Source organism: Haplochromis burtoni, unplaced genomic scaffold (assembly GCF_018398535.1).
Source record: "Haplochromis burtoni strain Fernald_Lab_line unplaced genomic scaffold, NCSU_Asbu1 Contig_90, whole genome shotgun sequence".
In the NCBI taxonomy this organism is placed as follows: domain Eukaryota; kingdom Metazoa; phylum Chordata; class Actinopteri; order Cichliformes; family Cichlidae; genus Haplochromis; species Haplochromis burtoni.
Window position 1 is genome coordinate 97538 of NW_024582451.1, and position 20766 is coordinate 118303.

The following is a 20766-nucleotide window of genomic DNA, read 5'->3' on the forward strand; positions in this document are numbered from 1 at the left end:
AATTTATGTAGACCTCCACCTGAATGCAGCAGCAAGGGGGCGCTAAAAACATCTTTACTCCTGTTACCGCAATAATTTTCTACAGCCAGCAGGGGGAGTATCTCTCACAAATCAGAGGTAACATCTGAGGGAGAATACTTACATTTCACATTTAAACCCTGCACATATTTTTTTTTACTCTTCACTATTATTAGCAGTAATGAACCTCTGCATTTTTATGACAGTTCACGGGCGACTTTTACCTGATCGAAGTTGAGTGGAGGCAGGTTTTCCCCGCACACAGCCTTCTGCTCTGCGTAGCAGCGCTCCTGCAGGGCCTTGTCTTTGGCCAGGAAGAAGCCCAGCCAGGCGCTGGTGGTGGAGGATGTGTGCTGACCCGCCAGGAGGAGGCCGATCAGCATCCCTGCAATTTCGTCATCGGTCAGCGGCCGTCCATCTCTGAGGAATGAGAACGTTTTTTTAGTTCTCAATCCTTCATAGAGTTAATTGTGATTTTTATTTCTTTTTGATAATAAGATCTGAATATTCTGGGTTAAACCAAGTCTCCTTTGAGTCTTTCAGGGCTGGACCATGACATTAAACATAAAACTGTTTCTTTGCATGTTGACTTGCACTGTCATTATGTAATCGCAGGTACATCAGTTCAGTAAGAGTTGGGCAGTAAGTGTGTTACCTCATTTGACAGAAATTTATGGATTTTTCTCTTATGCTCACAGACCTGCAGACAAACCTGCTGCTCTCTGTTTGTATCAAGGAAGAGGCTCATTAGCAGTAATATCTGACACACAGGTTGATTCCTCGCTTATAAACACACAGTATGTAAGTCTACAGTGGCAACTGTGCTTTCTCCTCCAGCTCTTTGTTTACTCATACAGCAAATGTCCACACCTGTGGTCTGGTTTTGTCCTACTCTTTGACCCTGGGCTGTTTTGTTGTTTTAGCGCTTGTTCTGAGCCGCTGATGTCACCTTACTTGTATGTGGAGTCCATGAAGGTCTGCAGGATGTCATCTGCTTTCTCTTCAGAGCTCCTCCGTTTCTGAATCACTTTGTAGAAGATGTTCTTGATCTCTCTGTGAGCTCTGTCCCTCTTCCTAAACAACAAACAAACAAAAAAACAGAGGTAAATATTTCCAAACAGTATTGTGGTGTTTGTATCATATCATATTGAATCCCTCTGGTATTTCTTTTGCCTGTGTGATGCTATCTTTTTTTTCCCAGTTTAGTTTTTTTTTTTAATCTGTCTAGTCAAATTAAATCCAGCGTCGTCTTCACTCTGTGTGCAGATGCAGCACTGTACTGCGTGAAGATGTGTGGGAGACCTACCTGAAGCTGGGCAGGGGCAGCCAGCCCGGCAGGAGCCACGCAGCGTGGGTAAATCCTCCGTCCAAGTCGGCGTAAAGCTGGGCAACGCGTTCATCCAGCATGCTGCGGATCTCTTTCCCGTGCAGGCAGCTGCTGGCTGTGAGGATAATCAGCTCGGACAGAGCCTCGAACAGATCTGAAACAGGTCAAAGTTCATTGACAAACATTTGTTTTTTTTGATCTGATCCGTATCAAGTTTTATGGTTAACTGTTTTGGACTCAGCGTTGCAAATATCGGTGTCTTACTTCTCTCCCCGCTGTCTCCCCATCTCTGAAAATACTCGATCGTCTCTCTCTCAATGATCTTGACGTGTTCCCTAAAACGAGCAATGTTCAGCCCCGTCTTAAACATCTTCTTCTGCTCCAGAAAAATCTGCAGCAGATTAAAAGGAAACATGCATCTCAGCTGATCTTAGCATACAGAAACTCTTTAATACATTTCCACCTTCCTTCTGAGGCGTGAACTTCTCAGGTTCTGGGATACTCACGTGGTTCGGCACGTCGTAGGCGACTCCTTTGCCGAACACCGGAGTGGTCAGTCTCGAGTAGACGTCCTCTGCGTTCAGGTCTTCGTTCTTGCTGTTGAACATCAGCGCAGCTGCGTCGCTGCCCAGCAGGTAGGTGAATGTTTTGCCCACCATAGTGAAGCTGAATACAGGGCCGTACTGTGGGGGGAACAGCAGACACGCAGGACTTCAGACGCAGGGGTCAAAGTAAAATAAATCTCTGACAACTGAGTTAAAAAAAAACTAAATAATATATATACAGATTAAACTCTAGATCAGTGGTCCCCAAACCCCTAAATATATGATATGATAAGATATGGAACCTAAATCAGATTAGGGATATTGTACTGTATTTAGCTTTATTTTGTATCGTGCTTTTTCTTTTTCTCTCTCTCATTTTTCATAAATGAGTTATACTGTTTACAAATACCAAAACTAGAGCAAAATCAGTCAGGAGGTACAAGGAGAGTGCAGAGTTGCCTTGGCCTGTTGTCGCTTTCATTTGCACCACAGGAGCTGAAATGGACTCACGATGGTTTAAAAGCATTTCCTCATTTTTAAAGCAGTTTATCTTCATGATCATCTGCTTTGTTCAAACTTTGAACCGCTGTCAATGTTTAGAGTTAATAACTTAAAGTAATTGGAGGGGGGGGCTAATCTTCATATTTTAGGACTGATTATTAAACTGTTTCATTTCTTCTGATTGAAAACAGTCGCAGGTTCATTTTTCAAAACACTTACTTTGTTATAGGCATTTTCCAGAAACTCAATGGGGCTCTTTCCAAAAGCGATGGCATGTCCCAGAAAGGGGATGCTGGAGGGTATGTAGGGTGGATGTTTCTGCGCAGAGAGACATAAATAAATAACAATAAAAAAATAACAGTGACTTGAAACTAAAGCTTAGATAACGGCAACTGTTTTTCGTCTGAGCACACTCACCACGTCCACGTTTGTGGACTGTTTGAGCAGCAGTTTGGAGATGTATCCCAGAGTGAGGGTGAAGACGGACGCTGCTAACACCACGGAGGTCAGGTTCTCGTTCATTTTCCCCATAGTGTCCCCGAGCAGTTTAGCGCTCATCTGATAAATGTGCATCGACATTTTTCCTGATAGCCCCCGAAAACAAAACCTTTAAAAACTTAACCCCGAAACGGCCCCGGTCACCGTCCACCTGCTGAAAGGCTCTCGGTCGAGAACAGTTGGTGATATTTCCCCAAAGTCTCGACCTGTCAACACTCGTCCTGCCCCCGCCTGACCAATGCTGGATTTTGATTGGTTGCTGACCACGTGTCAGTCAAGCAGCTCTCGCTGTGAATGGCTGAGGCTACCTGAACCGATGTCTTGCTACATGATGTCACACCAGCAGGGCGACCATCGATTTTAAGACCTTTTTTTTTTTAAAAAAATTTAAACTTTTTCCTGTACCTCCAGAATTCAACAATACGGGACGTTAAAGTCCTGCAAAGATAACGAAATATATTATAATATTTAATATTATATTATATAAACGTTTACAGCAATTCAATTCAATTCAATTTTATTTATATAGCGCCAAATCACAACATAAGTCGCCTCAACAGCAATAAATGAGCTGGTTTGCAGTTTGTTGGGGGTGTGTCGGATCATTAATGATTGTGACTGCTATCATGAAATTAGCAATACACGAGCTTGCACAATAGCAACATTTTCCTTTCAGTAAAAGCATAAAATCAATTGCGAAACCTTAAATAAATAAGTAACTAATAACCACTTCAAAATCCTGTGATGGAGTGCAACTAGTACAGGAGCTGGGCTACAAATATGTTTTAAATGAGGTTTATTTTCATCAGTAGCCTTGAAAACCTCATAAGTTCAGTTCTTTAATATACATTATTTTAAAATATATGCAAATATATGTGTGCCAAGAAAATATCCTCCATAGCTTTACACCACCAGGTGAGACCAGGAAATGTTTGGTTATGATGCACAAACTGTAGGTTTCCTGTTCTTAACTGGCAAGAGAAGACCACCCAGTATGCTCTTCTGCTTTAATGTTTGATGTAGTGTGCATTGAGAGATGCTCTTCTGCATATCTTGGTTGCAGCCAGCTGTTATTTGAGTAACTGTTGCCTTCCTTTCAGCTAAAACAGCCCAGCCACTATTCTCCAACTTCTGGCATCAACAGGGCATTTTCACCCAGTGAAGAGAGAGTGCTCCCCATTTATAATAAAGCAAATATTGATTTTCAGCCTCCATCGAATGAATTCCTCTAAAAAAAAAATAACATTGTCATTTCTGCCTAAATATGAAAAACACATCTGATCATACAATCAATCACTTTATTAAATAATAAACATATTTACATGCCATCAAAATCCAGGAAACATTAAAATAGAGAATGTGAAGTATATCACTAAGCCAGTTGTACAAAATGAGGCTCTTGTGGAGAGGCTTTCCAGAGTTACTGCAGTCAGATGATGGTCGGAAGAAACAACCCGAACTGGGAATTTTTTTGGCAGGTGGTTTCTTCAACAGTTTTCAGCCATAGGCGTATTTGTCTGTGATGCCTTTCTCATTTGGAGTTATCTGCCCACTCAGTTTCATTAAGAGCTTCACAATAAGGCCAGCCTGAAGGGAAAGAATAGACCTTACTGGTTAACAACCATATATATATTTCAATAAATATTATTTGGATTTCAAGAAAAGCTTTATTACCTGTTTTGTGTGCACGATGAAGTTCATTTTGTTGTCACCACTGTGTATCTGGAAATACTGGTCTGCATGTCCAAGCTGCCATATAAACGTGCTATACTCTAAACTGATGAGAAGGACCTGCAGGAGAAGATGTGTAATAAAATGTCACATCAAGCATCTTCAACTAAAACTTAAAAACTAACACAAATACAGCATTATCGTTTAATCTATCCTATGGTAATCCCAGAGGGAATATTTAAGTAAAAATCTAACTAATCTAAGAATGCAAGTTCAAATACATTCTGTAGATGCAAACGGCTTTGTGCTATTGTGCTTCAATCGAGCACGTATTGCATATGCTTTAAAAACAGGCAAATTCGTGTGGGAGGGCCCATGCTCATAGTCATCTATCCATTTGCTCCACCAAGCTGAAGAATAAGTAGCTTTGTCGCTTTACATTCACAAACTAGAGCTTAAAACATAAAAAAAACAAAAATTTAAAAACCCAGCAAAACGGCATTTTACCTTAGTTTCCATGTTCATGAGATGCAGTCCCTTTGTGTTCACCCCCACGTAGACACGGATGACTTTGTGGTTGCTTGCGCTGGCCTTGGTGTAGACCTGGCCTGTGAAGAAAGCTGCTCCGTAGGTCGGGATGTCCCAGCAGTTCTGCAAGAAGAGCCGCTGCAGGTGGTGCATCTCTTTACTGACCCCCTCGCTGGTGCTCAGAGCCTGTTGGTGAGAGAGGGACAGGACCTGATGTCACCTCAGGGAACACTGAAATGTATTTATAAGATAAAAAGCAATTAAAATAAAAACACAAGTGTACTTTATACTCATGAAGAATCCTGTTGGTCCAGTGGTATGCTTTGCTTTTCACCTTGGATATCGGCACGATTGATTTGAGGTTTTCCTCACTGTTTACATAAAGCACAGATTTTATCCGAATGCAAATAAATCAGTTTTGTTAGAGCAGATATTAAAAGTGATTTAAACACAAAATATGATTCGTCTCTTACTTGAGGAACCCTTGCTTGTGCTTTTTACTCTCATAGTTGCCATAGATGATTTGCAGGAGGAGGCTGGCCAGTGTGATCAGCTTGTTGTCCGGAGCAGGGAAGAAGCCCTTGAGAAGGCAGTGCCGGGCTTCGTCAAACAGGATAAGGATGGCCAGCGGATCCTCCACCTGAAACAAAGCCACCAGCAGGAAGCTGATGAAGAGCTCTCAAAACATTTCGAGTTGAGCTATCACTGATGCTTAGGTGGTGAAAGTGACCTACCTTTTTCTCAATTTCAAGGGGCAGTCGGACATCCCTGCGGAGGAAGAGCTGTGGCGTTTCCCTTTGAGGATCCAGCACTGTGAGATCTGTCACAATCTCAGTCCAGATCCGGAGGTGCTGCAGGGGTTTGTGGTACGGCTTCAGCTGCAGGTCTAACACACAAAACCACATGCACACAAATCTTTCTGGGATCTTGCAGTGATACCACTAACTACAGCTTTTGGTCTTTATTGCATTGATGTTACTAAATTAAATAAATAAATACATTTGAAAAAAAGAAACAAGTGGACTCACGGAGGTTCTCTGAGCAGATCCAGATGGTGAAGTATTGCTGGGTCTCCTGAGACAGACGCATCCCCTCCATGATCTGCTGCACAGTTGTGTTGTTGCCATGCTTGAGCTCTACGGAGCGATATGAGCCGTCCATGCGGTAGATGCGCACCTTCTCGTACTGTGGATCACAAACAGCACAAATGGTGGATTTCTTAATATTAAGTTTAAAGTCAAAAGACACGACGTCGTAGTCTCACTCCAAACGCTTTATTCTTTACGCCATCTTACACCCCATACACACCAACAAAAACTCACCGCGGGCAACAGTACTCTCGCGACATAACAGAAAATAACAAGTTAACAATCTTCCTCTTTCTTTTTAAAAATAAAAGTATAAACCCCTCTTTAAAACATTTGTATACATATATATGTAAACAAAAAAAACTTGTCAACATTGTTGAATATTCAGGAAACATTTCAATACGCTTCGCTTTACTTAAAGCATACTATAACACTTTTAAAAAAGTGTTATATCAGAAGGAAGCTGTCATGTCAGCTCTGTGTTGTTATAACTGCACATGTGCATGTGTTTTACTGGATACCCCTTTTCTTCAAACAAGGAAAAAAAATATCAAAATGAGTGAACGCATCTATGCCAGACTCAATATCAACAACATATAAGGTTAATTAAACATGGCACGAGCAAACAAACTAAACAATGACTAGCTCATTATGAAAAAGCATGAAAAACACAGCTACAAAAATCCACAAGCTTTGCTGCTATAATCCCAGAGCTTTCATGACTCAACCCCTCGGGGCCACTCCTTTGCCCAATATCAGAAACATAATTCTTTATGGAGTGCTGGTTTCTATTTAAGGAAAAGACAATAATGACATGCAAAATAAGAGTGAAACATGGCTTAGTCCTGGGAATGTCTGACACCTTTGACTGTTCTTGAAGGAATATCACCAACAGGCGATCAAAAAAAACAAAAAAAAACAAACAAAAAAAAAAAACTTAACTGCCAGGGAATTACATTCACAAGTCACTTTAGGTACAACTTTCCAATTGCTTATCAACACAACCCATTACATGGGAATAAGTCGTTGCATTAAGACAAGTAGACATGGTCAAGATGACCTGCTGTAGTTAAAACAGGGAAGAATTGTGATAAAGGTGACTTTGAACGTGGCATCAAAGATCAACTTGGTTATTATCTTGCCCAAGGATCCTTTGGCACGCAGACTGGAGCAACCAGGGATCAACCCAGCAACCTTCCAATTGGTGCACGACGTGCTCCTGAGCTACAGCCACCTCATCTGGATTAGGATCTAAAGCAGCATTTATATTCTCCTCAAACTCCTCAATTATGTTTTATTGTTTATTATTTTTGTTATTACCATTTTATGTACTGTGATGCCTTTAGGATGCCATATTTGTTTAACAACTATTATGTTATATTAAAATACAACAACAACAACAACGCCTGCAAATCAATCAGCAAAAATATATGCATTGGGAAGTCTATACTTATGGGCTTAAGTATGCTGAAGTGTATTTAGAAATAATTGCAAACTTTATCTCGATAACATCCTGAAAAGGCTGTTGTTCCACACAAAGGAATAACAAATAGTGTAACTGTGTGACTCACTGGTTTGCTGTTGGCTTGCTGCAGAAGTTTCACAGTCTCCTCCCACTCGTTCTGTTTGTTCTCCTCGCACACTTGGAGCGGCGATCTCTTCTGCTGGTCTTCTATGTGCTATTGGTGGAGGAGTCAGTATCATGACATAGTGAGTAATGTTTACCACTTTATTATGTAGTATGTGGATACTGATAAAAGACAAATCAGCAATTATTATTATTATTATTATTATTATTATTATTATTATTATTATTATTATTATTACAAACCAATAAAAAAAGTTACATTTAGCTGCAACAGGATTTCTTTGAAGTAATAATTTAAAAAAAAAAAAAAAAGGAAGTGTTAAATTTGTACCCGGTCGATCTCAGGGTGCTGCAGCAGCAGTTGGACGATCTCTGCGTGGCCTCCTCGGGCTGCAAAGTGCAGGGGGGAGCTGAGCTGGCCGTTCAGCAGGTTGGGATTACAGTTACCCTTCTCCAGCAGAAGCTTGGTTGCCTCAACTTTACCGTGCCTGGATAGAACCACATAAATATCAAACTTAAACATAAGTAATGGGGAAAAAAAAAAAAGACCAGGAAAATAAGAAATTTTGGATACTTTTAAGCCTTTCTTGAGCTGTCAGATGAGCAGGAGACTCACCAGCAGGCATAGTGTATGGGAGCCCAGTGATCGTTGTCCAGCTGCTTGACTGAGAAACCGCTGTCCAGAAGCTTAGAGATCAGCTCAGTGTCTCCTTCCAGGGCGCTGCGGTGGAGAGGAAAGTCGTCCACCCACTGGTGATCCCTGTGGAGACAGGAATTTATGCTGAAGAGAACAGTGACTAAACATGACTTCAGTTCAAGGCATCCACGTTGTTAATCAAGACTGTCCAGTGTGCCCCAAAAAGAGACAAAGTTAGACACAAAGTCTATAGCAGTTAACCAAAACAAGCCCTCACTTGTCTTCTGTCACACAGTTGGGTCCATGCTGCCATTTCTCCCTCTTGGGGATCTGGATCTTGGAATAGTCTGGTGCCCCAAGCCCAAAGTATGGGTTGATGATAACTTTGTCCACCTGCAGACAAAACGAAAGGAGGGCGATTTAAGTTTCCAAATCCACCAGAAGAATTATGTTTCTTTGCATATATAAAGCCTTACCCTGTTGGTGTACTGCAGATCTGAGCCGTAGAGTGGATTCAGGATGCACATGTCAGCCTTCTCCAGGGACATCATCTTGCTCTTGATCTCCAGAGCAGTGTAGCCCATGTGCAGACCCTCATCACTCAGTTTGCCCTCGCTGCTGTAAGCTGGATTGCTTACGTTAGTCTTCACCCGCTCCACGGGTGCTGGTCTGAATAAAGCAGGGATGGCATGAGGCACAGTGTGCTGCTCTGCTAACCATCTGCGGCGGGGAAAGAAGCAAAGGGAAGGGGCGTTTACCTCTGACAGAATCGCAGAGCTAAAGAGCACATTTACAGACTTCTCTTTACTTGTCTAAAGCCAGGAGCATCTTGGAGGTGACGGAGCAGAAGTGAGTGCTGGTCTCACTGCACACCCGCATTATGTCATGGAAGCAGTAAAAGCTGGGGCTCCCGGGGCTGTGGACAGGCTTGCTGTTGTCTGTATAGAAGGACTCATTAATCTACTGCATGCACAGCTTAAACTTTGTTAAACGTTAAATACAATTAGCTAGATCAGTTCAGGATGAGATAGTTTACTTACCTTTAACACTGACTGGTACAACAAAAAGTGAGGCTTCTTTCCCTTCATTGTCACCTTCAAGAATAAATTTCTTCATGTGCACCACACGCTTTCCTGCACAGCAAAAACACTGGTTAGATCAGTGGTTCCTAACTCTCCCCCCAAAAAACAGTTTAATAAATCAGCTTGTGCACAAATGCGTCAGCCTCACCAGCACAGCTTTGGTTACTGGAGAGCGGTTTGATCGTTTCATCAACATAATCCAATATGGATTTGGATTTGTCTCCTCCTGCTTTGAGCTTTGTTGCCAGAAGGACTTTCTTTCTTTTCTTCTCCTTCCCCTCTAAAGGCACTTCTTTTAAAAGGATCTACCCAGACGCCAGAGGAAAAACATGCAAACAGAGGCTCAGTTAGAAACTCCAGTGGGTCTGAATTCACTGAAGGGTTTTTATTATTCATGCATACAGCAGTGATATGCCCAAACCAACAATACATTACAGGACATCAGTGTTCTTTCCACCTCACTGTAAGACGTCGAGGACAGTGTGTTAACCGATTGTCTGCCTACCTCATAGGCTTTGGCTCTGTATTCTTTCGAGCTCAGGCTGACTTGATTCTTCGGACGAAGCACAGCAACAAACACATCCTCAAGGGTGTCCTCGTTGCCCATCGTGGCGTCTTTTCCTCAGACCTGAGAAAATATGCTACATGGGGGCCAAATGCCGTGGAGAGACATGCCTAAAACATGGGGGAAAAAATATCAAAAAAAGGTGAAGGTTGCTAAGAAAAGTAATTCAGTGTTTGAGCAGTGACACTCAGTCTATACACAGGTTTAACTGATCACAGAGTTAACTTTGGATTCCAACACCAAAGCAAGTGACCGAGCTGGAGCCCCACAGCTCTCACTGCCAAAACTAACACCCATTCACACAATTTTATCATCTTTATAATGTCCAACGTTGTTTAATGCTGTCACCACGTGGACAGAGAAAGTGAACACACCCATGTGGGAGTTTGCAGTTACATGCAAACTAAATGTGCTTAACACAGAAGATCAAAAACATAAAACCTGTGGCAGTGAAAACAGCAAAATACAGCAACCCACCCCCATCACCACCTATTTAGTGATTCAAAAGGGTCAAGTCTGTTTTTAAATTTATGCACAGTTGTAACTGATATCAGGTGAGCTTGTTCCAAAGAACTGGACCACAATAACTGTAAGCACCTTCAACACACTTGGATCTAATTCTGGGAATCTGGACCTGGATTTGGACCTGGTGACCTGAGAGGTCAGATAGGGTTGTAAACAGTGTGTCTGTGAAGGTTCTCAGTCATCCCGTAAACAGTGGGCAAGTCAGACATATACCGGGTGTGGTGAGGGCAAACCATTAAAATACTTTTATTAGTTAATAAAGCTTTCAAGGGCAATTTTATAATTTTAATGGGAACAAATTAAGTTCCTTCAATACTGAGGCAATATGCTCAAACTTTCATGTGCCTGTAAGGACTGTGTGCCATGTTGTGATCTTAAGTCATCCTACTGATGAGTTGGGTAATCCAGTGAATAGAGCGTTACAATAATCTAACCTGCTTGATGTGAATGCATGAACCAATTTCCCAGTCAGTTTGAGATAAGGATTTTCTAACGTCAGATATATTTTAAGGGATAGAAAGCACTAGTAACCTTATTGATGTCATAATCCAACCTGGGATCAATGTTCAGAACTGCTGATTTGTTAACTTGCTCACTGTGTATCTGTGTAGGGCTGATGCATATGAACACATTTTCTGTTTCCGTCGTTGTCTCTGGCTGTCTTCTAGCACTTGCGGGTGTAGCACTTACGCTGCACCCAAAGTAAGTGTGGTAAGAACTGCTGCAAACGTCACTCTCAAGTTTGACTTAACAGCTGTGGAGTTGTGAAGCATAGCGGTGCACCATAGAGAAGCTTTTAACCCCGTCCTCCTCGATGCCTTTTGTCTTGTACAACATAAAATATTCACAAAGACCACGTTTACCACACTGAGGTAGTACCCCCCTCCCCCAAACCAATCACACAATTTAATGAACACCTCGTAAACACACGAAGTGTAAGATTAGACCTGCTGCCAAATTTACACAGAAATCAGAAAAAGAGAAAATATCCAGTGACCGGCAGTTCTAAGGTGACAATGCCCTGCTGATGCCATAGCAAGGCAACAACAACTCAAATAGGTAAAAGGTATGCAGAAGAGCACCCTGACGCAGAAGACCACACCAAGTACCACAGCTGTCAGCTAAGAACAGAACATTTAGACTTTAATTCACAGGGGCTCACCATAATTGGACAACAGAAGAATGGAAAAGCATTTCTGCTGCTACGATCAAATGGTAGCGTCAGAATAATCCACAGTTCAGCCTGCCGCTGGTGGTGTAACAGTGTGGGAGATATTTTACTGGCATACTTTGGCCTCTTTAGTACCATCAGAGCCTCATTTACACTGCACAGCCCACCTGAGTATTTTTGTTGACCATGTCAATCTCTTTACGACTACGGTGCAGGATAACACACCATGTAACAAGCTCAAATATTCTCAAACTGCTTTAAAATATACCTCTACATATATATTCTTTTATTATTTCATATTGTATACCTACTATTATTCATTTTGTAGTGTATTTACACCGTTTTATTTATTGCATCTTATTTTTAGTCACTTTTGAACTGCATATAAATAAGTAAAATATAATTTAACACACAGTAAAACTAGTAAGAGTCATCTCAGACACAAACTTGTTGAGTTCAAAGACAGGTCACGCCCCGGAAACCAGGCTCGGCTGTCTTTAAACTGTTATTACATGGACACCTTTACATGTTGTATTTTATACACACACACACACACGGTATACACTGTCGTATTCAACCAGTTGTCATACATTTCCTTGTCCACGTTAAACGACAGAACTTTTAGAGGGGAGTCAGCAGCAGTAGCTGGGATGCTACATTCATCTTCATCAATGTTTTTTTCCGCTTTTCCGAGCAGCTGAAACTTACCGAAAGCGACGTGACTTTCTTTCAAAACCACCAAACGGAGCTTTCCTCGGCTCTCCGCTCGTCTTAATTGGGTTAAATTAGCGGTCTGAAGCCGGGAGGTTGCCCCAGCACTGCTTCCAGGAGCAGTTATTTTTGGGTTGAGGTAGTTGCAGGCCTTTTTAAGACGGGGCAGGGCTGCAGAGAAACAGAGGAATCACGTTACGTTTGAGTGCAGCAGCTGCGGCAGGACGACAGAGGACTCTGCTGGTGAGGGGGACCACGTACACTCAATAACAAAGCATGAGCGTCAGGTAGCGTCTGCTGTGCTCCGTAAGACTTATTTATGGATATATTTAAAAAAAAAAAAAATCAAATCTATCTCTAATTTTGTGAGTTTTTCAGAATTTCAATATGATTTATTGTCCTCTTAAGACCGCCTCCCCCGAAAACTCTATGGAAGCTTGTTTAAATATTTTTTTTGAATTGTCATCCATAAGTCAAAATTTCAGGTCATTAGCTCAAATTTTGACTTACATGCTTTGAAATGTTGAGATAACCAAAATTTTGACATAATAACATAATAATCATTCAGAAGGTTTACAAGTACGAGTTTCGCTTGCTATGAAGGCTATATGCAAGTTTTAGGATAATAAAAAATACATTTTGAATTGAATATTATAGCCAACAGCTAATATAGATAGATAGATAGATAGATAGATAGATAGATAGATAGATAGATAGATAGATAGATAGATAGATAGATGTTTCTCCGCTAGAGGGGTGTATAAAGCAAATAAACGTATGTATATTCAAAGATATTTATTGCTTTAATTGGATCAGTTGTATAACTTAAGCTAGCGATGTCTTTTATTAACCATAATGAATTAGCAAATTTAACAGATAAATGTGTGTTAAATATATCCTGATCATTGATATTCCTCACATTAGTTCCCACACTTTCTCACACTAGTCTTCAACCCTGACTGATAAAAAGGGAAAAAAATTTATGTATATATTTGAAGAACTGGTGAAACTCACTGTCAAAAGCGACCTCCCAAATCACTTCGACTTGAAATTTCAAGTTAATTTTTCAGAGGTTTGTGTTATTAAGCTGAAATTTTGAGGAAATCTGAAACTATGTGTTTTGTTTTTTTTATTTTTTTACAGGCAGACTCAAATTTCCATATAGGAAAATCGAAAGCTGACAGGAACTCTGGGAAAGAGTGTGGGGGAATAACACACTGGGGGTGGTTTTGGGGCAACCTTGAACCCATACCTCTACATATGGGTTTTGCATATGGGTCACCTGCTCAACCAAGTGAGCTGCACAGTAGATTCACCCCAGTGCTATTTATGCTTAAAGCGTAATCATAATTCATGAATTATGTAGTCTGTACTCTAACAGGCTTCTTTAAACCCAGTATAATTACTACATTGTTGAACTCAGTGAAAGAAAGGAATGTATTAAATAGACATCAAGTTCTCATGAAGTCAAGTCAATTGTTTTGCTGGTATTATGACAGCAGTTTCTGTTTCAGAGAGCCACTTTTCAAAAGGAACTGAAGTATGGATATAAATAAAATTCTTGTGAGTTTATTAACTGTGTAGTGGGGTTTGGTTTCTAGCAGCTCAGCAGACTGAGTTATTAGAGAAGTTCCAGACTTGCCCCTCATGAATTGACTTTATTTTTTTTGCTGCAGCTTTATTTCACAAATATACAACTTGACTGTATAATAATTCATACATTTTATTGTATAAAATTTCAGCATCTATTGAGGCACAGCACAAAGCAGCTGAACATTATAGTGGTAACTCTGAAAGCAGTATACATTGTCAAGACAACAAGTAAGATGCTGCAGTACAACCATCCAGTGCAGCTCAAGTGCTCAAATGAAAACATGGCTTTGGTCTTACATATATTTTTATATAATAGCATAATTTATTTTTTTTAATCCACAGCTGAGAGTCCTGATTGGTCCCCTTGTTAGTACCACCAGACTCAAAGGATGTCCTCTCTCCTTGTGGGGCTTAGGATACTTGGGGTTTGCACTCGCTGAGCACCTCCTGCATCTTCTCTTGGATGTCCTGCACCCTGCCAGTCCACTTCTCGCGCACTTCATCTTCATCGTCCTCTGTAACAGCTGTGTAGCCCATGAGGGCGATGAGGCCCATGTGGAAGAGGTGGGTGATGTGTGAACAGCGGCGCTCCATGATTTCTCGGTCGCCTTCACAGTGTTCAAAGTACACTTTTAGCAGCGGTTTTCCGAATAGCGTTTGTGTACCCACCACGCCACGATAATACACATCCAGGCTCATGTCAGACTTGTCCCTCTCATAAATCTTCTCAAAGGTCTCCATGTGGCGCGTGGCGTTGCCTGGATCTTTCTTCACCAGTGCCACCATGCTGTTGAAGGCATTGTACTGGTGCTTGATGTACTCCTCGTACTTGCCGTAGGTTTCGTTCACCTCGTCAATGTGGATCTTCTTCAGGCATTCCTGGTTCTTCTGAGAGATGCTCTGTAGTTTGGTGTGGATCGCTTGAAAGTCCTTCTCCAGAGGATGATCCTCTTCATCCATCAGGCCCTTGCGAGCCACTCCAACCAGGGAAGAGACAACACCAAAGATGGGGTCAATGGAGGAGGCGAAGGAGGAAACCTTCTCCACACAGCACAACACTTTGGCTGCAGTCTTCTTGATTTGTGCTGAATCAGCCATCACTGCTGTTTTTCTTCTTCAAAGTTAAAAGTGCACACAGAGTGAATCTGGAGAGACAGAACAAAAGATTTTAAGGTTAAACAGACTAATACTTATACAGCAGCTTTCTGCTCTATTTTAGCACTCAAAGTGCTTTCTTCTTAATAGCTTCATTCACCAAAAAACTTTTCACCTAATATTCACACATTGACACTGGATCGAAAACATCTGGAGCAATTAAGGGTTTAGTATACTCCCCAAGGTTGCTTTGATATCCAGACTAGAGGAGTCGGGGATTGAACCACCGATCTTTCAACTGGTAGATAGCCCTCTCTACTTACTGGCCCTTTAAAACTGCATCCACACTGTGCTAGATACAGCATATGACCACACCAGCTTTAACTCTGAACTGGGTCGCAAATCCCTCTTTTTCTTATGGCTGCTCCCGTCACTCATCCAAGTGACCTCTTCAGAAGTCATCTAAGTGCTACATCAAGATGAACAGAATCCACTTTTTGACATGTTTTGTTAACTATTTTATCATTTTTTTGCCACTACAATTAGATACCCTTCCAAAAAAATTCCCCGCTGGAATGAAAGCCTGCCCACGTTTTGCACCTAACAGGTGTGTTAAGTCACAAACGTTTCCCCCCTTTTCACAGGCCAACTAAAAGCAAGCTAACTGCTGGCACCAGCTGCTGCCTATGCACCATATCGTGTAGAGTAATACTTAAAGGTGTCATCTTACACTTAATGTTATGAGCAACATGTGACAGGGAAGGCATGTGTCATCACTGATAAACCTTTTGGTGTTTTCTAAGTTTTTCATGTAAAAACACAAGGAAGACTTTTGTTAACAAAGTAAAAGTCCAGTTCAGTGATACTTCATATGTGACAGAGCACAAAAAAGACCCACAAATATTCGCGTCTATGATACGTGAGCAAACTTTTGTCATTTTATGTCAAAAAAAGTTACTAATTCTTAGAAAACTTGTAACAACATATAGTTTAAGTTTAAAGAGAAATATTCAGCTAAAATGAAACAAGTTTCAATCACCGGCATTTTGTTTGCAGTAAAGCACAAAAAATAAATTTTTATGCAAAATAATATGTTAAAGACTCAAAGATGATCAATTCTTAATGACGTAAAGAAGGATATAAGCGAATCCTTTCATTTAGGAAGCATAAACCGAGACAATTTACTGAATGATTACTTACCACATCAGTGTAAATGTTCATCTGTGAAACTATGCATCCACATCTAATAGCAGTGCATCTTTGTCATACTTCTAGCATTAATCATCAATCTCAATGTTGTCGTGCTGGAAAAATAACTCAGGGATAACAGTAGGTGTGTCTATTTGTAGTAACACTAGAAAGACTGGAAACAAAGAAATGGCTCCAGGTTGTGAACTTCAGTAGATCATCTACTGAGCACTTTCAATCCCAGAAGCTATTTCTTTTGGCAGCTTCAACCTAAACCCAGTCTCGGGATTGTGTTGCTGTTTGTTTCCAAGCTTGTTTCTCTCATTTCCTGATTCTCTGCCTCTCCTACATGAATCACCCTAGCATGCTGCTACCAGTCCCCCCTATCAGACTCGCTTTCAAATAGACTCTAAACACCCTTCAGATCAGAGACTGTGAAGCACAGAAGGCAGATGTTTACTCACCAAAGATAAAACTGCTGGTTATCCTCAGTCTACTGCAGCCGTCTGGCTTTGCCTTCCACCATTTTCCACCCTATAGTCAAATAAGGACAACCCCTTCCTGCCAAATAAGGGAGCAGATACAAGGAAGTGAGTCATGCGTGCTCTGTGCTGATTGGCTGAGAGAGTCCATCTAGAAACACTGTGGCTGAAGCTCCAACCACATGCTGGAATACCAGCCCTTGTCGCCCTTGTTGCCTTTTGTCATTGTTTTAATCATATGGTCACACACCTTCCCAACCAGTTTGGGTGACGAGATACTACAGAAATTATCAGTAAAATGAAGTGAAATGCATCATCGCGCCTAATGAGCAGAAACAAATGTCTCCCTATTGTCTTTGCTGCTTATGTGTGTTAGTATCAGTATCGTCATGAAAGAAATATTTATTCATTGTCTTTGCATTTATTCGTTCATTCATTTTTCAGGATGTGAGTTGAGACGAATAACAAAAGAAAACCTGTGTTTCTGGAAATGGCTTTGTTTACTAGTGAAAAAGAACATTTCAAGATACAGTATCACTGCCTGCTGACAGCAGCTTTCATTTGAATATTTTTCATACTAGTCACATAAAACTTACGTACACACTTTTATTTTTTTGGTATGTTTTCTTTTTAGCATTTCACGACATTTGAGACACAAAAATATAAAAATGAATGAATAAATATTGGCGCACAAAGAGTTTAGCAAGAGGAAATGTTATTTAAACCTATGAGTTTTATGTTTATTTAAAATTACATCTGTTCACGAGGAAGTCAAACAAAGTGTTACTTTTTGACCACCAGAATTGAGTCTAAGCTTTCGCCTCCTCTCTTATTTACAAAGGTCTCTCCATATTTTTGATTTGGTTGACTTTTTACACTGGAAATTCAGATACAACCCCAAAGGGAATAGAAAATAAAAATTTTTACAACTTGGGTAAAGTGACCCTCTAATTATCCTAAAAAGTCTACACAGACTGAGTGCGCTTTTAGGAACAAGGTGACACACATACAGAAGGATCTTGAGTTTTACCAACATAAACAAATAAGGAAAATGTCTGCCTTAAACAAGAGGCTGGTCTAGGTTCAGTTTCAAAACTTGCCTTGCAAAGCCTGATTTTCCTGGTACGATGTCTGCTGGGAAAAACAGCCAATGACAGCAACAGCTCTGGCAGATTTAAGAGCGTGAGGAAACTGATTTCATTCATAATGAAGAAGATAATGTTAAAAAAAAATAGTGTCAGATATGTACAGATTGTGTAAGAGAAACCATTCTGATAATCAGAGTCATTGGATCAAAGTCTCAAGTATCCAGAGGATTCCTGAGGTCATCATGCTGTCATTAACGATTAACCACTTTTTGAATTTGGACATCTGCCCTTATAGAAAACTTTATTTTTAATAGACCGTCTGTAGGTCCCAAGAGTACAAAGACCCAAGGCCACGCATCTCACCGTGAGATGAGGGAAAAGATAGGTCCAGATGAAGTGCCTGCAGCCAAAGGCCAAGAGCCCTACACAACCAGAGGCAGTGGGCAGACTTCTCTGCTATTAGCTACAAAGATCCACTCGTAAATTATTCTTTTTTTTTCTTTGGTATACAAAATAAAACACTGACACTAGAGTGTGTGTGGCCCCTCGTCATACCATACAAGGCATAACTTCTTATCAACCTCTCCAGTCACCCCATACAGGATGCGACCTTTCAATGAACTAAGATGTGTAAAAAGCAGAAGTGAGCAGTCCTGCACCTCAGATGAACAGAACCTTGTGGTTTCTAAACGTGTAAGGGAAAATTACAGCAACAAAGCTGCTTCTTCCATCATAGAAGGAGAAACATTTTATCAGCACACACACACAAGCAGTGGTTATATATATCTTAGCACAAATGACAATCTCAAAAGCATCAACTCTAACAGATACAACAGTCAGGAGCTCAACAAACAAGTCCAAGCATGTCTTTTATTTTTACTTTTTTATATTGAAAGACTTTTGTGATGTCTTGTTCTGTATAAAGTTTTACTTGATGGTAGTCAGAGACAATATTACCATTTATTTAATTTTAACATTAAACTTTCAGGATTTTCTGTCTCTGTTCGCATTCACCTGAAACTTCCTTTGGACACACAAGTCTTTGGTTAACCTTCCTAAGACAACACAAGTTTATTCACACGGTCACAGCATATGTGTTACACACATTCTGTATGAAGTACTTGATTTCATGTTTAAGTTTACATAGGAATACCTAAACCTTGAAAATAACTTTGGCACAGGTGGTCATATGAAGGATGAATTATTGCCCTGAAGATAATCAGCTGTCCCATCACAGATAGACTTGGCTTCTTAAAAAAAAAAAGGCTAAAAAAAACCCCATAATAATATATGATTAAAAAAGCATTTCCACCTTAGACTTTATTTGAAACATCCTTGAAGTCAACATAAAGTCACCCACTGGGATGTAGACTTCTGTCCAAAACCTGGAATCGGCCTTTTTAGCTTGTTTTGGAGCCACAGGTGGACTGCTATCTTATCAGGTAATACCACTAGGAGTACATACAAAGTAACTTAAGATCACAGTCAACATCTCACACTGGGTCAAAGGCCAGGGAATAAAAGTGTGTTTTTAAACCAGATTGCAAACCAACAAGTGAACCCACAATTTTTGAGCCACAACTTCAAAAGCTCTGTCCCTTCTGAGTTTGAGTTGCGTCTTTGAAACAAGCAAAAGCATCTGTTCTGCTGACCTGAGACAATGAGGTGGGATATATGGGTGCAGCAGCTCACACAGACAAAATGGGGCACAACCATTAAAAGACTTCAAGACAAATAAAAGGATTTTAATAATTACTGATAATGGATTTCTCATATGGGGCCAGAGAGCAAAAGTCCATACAGGGAGTGTCTAAAGTTTAGACCCAGTAGTACCTGCAACATCTCTAGACTCTAAAGGACACAACCATCTCCTGATGTTGATAAGGGAGAGAGTGGACAGAGTATGCACCAGTGTGCGTAAGTGGAAAATAAACTTGACAGTTGTCTGCATAACAATGTAAGGAAATATTGTGTTTCCAGAAAATAGTGCAAAGTGACAGCAGGTGCAAAGAGAAAAGGAGCAGCCCAAGAATGCAGCCTTGTCATAGAGTTAGTCCCTAAACAATTACAGAGCTGAGCCGGTAATGCCCACCCACTACTCCAGCCTGGAGATGAGGATTTCACAGTACATTGTGTCAAAGGCAGCTGTTAAGTCCAAAAGCACAACTTGCACACATTCACCAGAATCAGTTGCTAAAAGAATATTATTAAAAAGCTTTACAAGAGTGGCTTTGGTGCTGCGGTGAGTTTTAAACTCAGACTGGAACACTTCCAGAATTGCTTTGTTCATACAGGAAGGACTTTAATGGGGTGTAGATATTTTTTTCCAGGAGGAGACAAAAAAAAGAGAGACTTGAAAGGTAGCTTGAAGTTTGATAAAAACAGGAGGGTCAAAGCCAGATATTTTCAGCAAGGGCAAATAATATACAAGTTATACTGAAAGTTATAAACAAGCATACTAGCTATAGACCCAAACCACTATTTGTCCATAAACCTGAACAGCTGACTTGAATGGCACTGACCATTGACTTGCATTTGGAGCCATTGAGTGGCCATTACACCAACTGCAGTTTTTGGCTCCATTTGATATTTTCTGCTTGTTTTCACAAGGAAACTATCAGGACAGCCAAGGATTATGTAAATACTCTTACAGTATCTAATAAAAACAGCACATAACACTGACAGTGATAAAATCTTATAAACACTGAACATTAAACACTCCACCTCCGCTGACTATTTGAGTAAAAAGCAGCATAGACATTAATTCATCATTTAAATATGGTGTAAAAGTTACAGGGGGAAGTTCTGCTTAAATTAAAAGACATTTAAGATACTTGTTGTTCCTTTATATTACAGATTTTTTTT

At 40.5% G+C, this 20766-nt stretch overlaps 3 protein-coding genes across 3 annotated transcripts in view; all 3 read right to left on the reverse strand.

The window, feature by feature from the left end:
- The window catches only part of LOC102312200 (lanosterol 14-alpha demethylase), a 4786-nt gene extending 1657 nt beyond the window's left edge, over positions 1-3129 (reverse strand). The window contains exons 1-7 of the mRNA XM_005927543.1: positions 2809-3129; positions 2611-2709; positions 1852-2028; positions 1610-1736; positions 1325-1499; positions 973-1092; positions 243-438 (exon numbers count right to left, since the gene is read on the reverse strand). Of these exons, the coding sequence (XP_005927605.1) occupies positions 243-438; positions 973-1092; positions 1325-1499; positions 1610-1736; positions 1852-2028; positions 2611-2709; positions 2809-2970 (1056 nt within the window). The 5' untranslated portion in view covers positions 2971-3129. The remainder of the gene's footprint in view (positions 1-242; positions 439-972; positions 1093-1324; positions 1500-1609; positions 1737-1851; positions 2029-2610; positions 2710-2808) is intronic.
- A 1044-nt stretch (positions 3130-4173) lies between these two features.
- krit1 (KRIT1 ankyrin repeat containing) lies at positions 4174-12654 on the reverse strand. Its single transcript, XM_005927544.3, has 17 exons — positions 12453-12654; positions 9989-10158; positions 9632-9788; positions 9442-9534; positions 9210-9339; positions 8878-9121; positions 8679-8794; positions 8381-8524; positions 8096-8252; positions 7748-7855; positions 6117-6273; positions 5823-5974; positions 5562-5728; positions 5372-5459; positions 5068-5274; positions 4564-4680; positions 4174-4476 (listed from the first exon to the last, which is right to left on the reverse strand). Exons 2-17 carry the CDS (start codon positions 10088-10090, stop codon positions 4387-4389), a joined length of 2229 nt encoding a protein of 742 aa, XP_005927606.1. The 5' UTR covers positions 10091-10158; positions 12453-12654; the 3' UTR covers positions 4174-4386.
- Positions 12655-14093: 1439 nt separating this feature from the next.
- On the reverse strand, positions 14094-16902 carry rpz2 (rapunzel 2). The gene is made up of 2 exons (XM_005927545.2): positions 16796-16902; positions 14094-15193 (listed from the first exon to the last, which is right to left on the reverse strand). The coding sequence occupies exon 2, from the start codon at positions 15144-15146 to the stop codon at positions 14460-14462; it is 687 nt and encodes a 228-aa protein (XP_005927607.1). The 5' UTR covers positions 15147-15193; positions 16796-16902; the 3' UTR covers positions 14094-14459.
- Positions 16903-20766: the final 3864 nt, after the last annotated feature.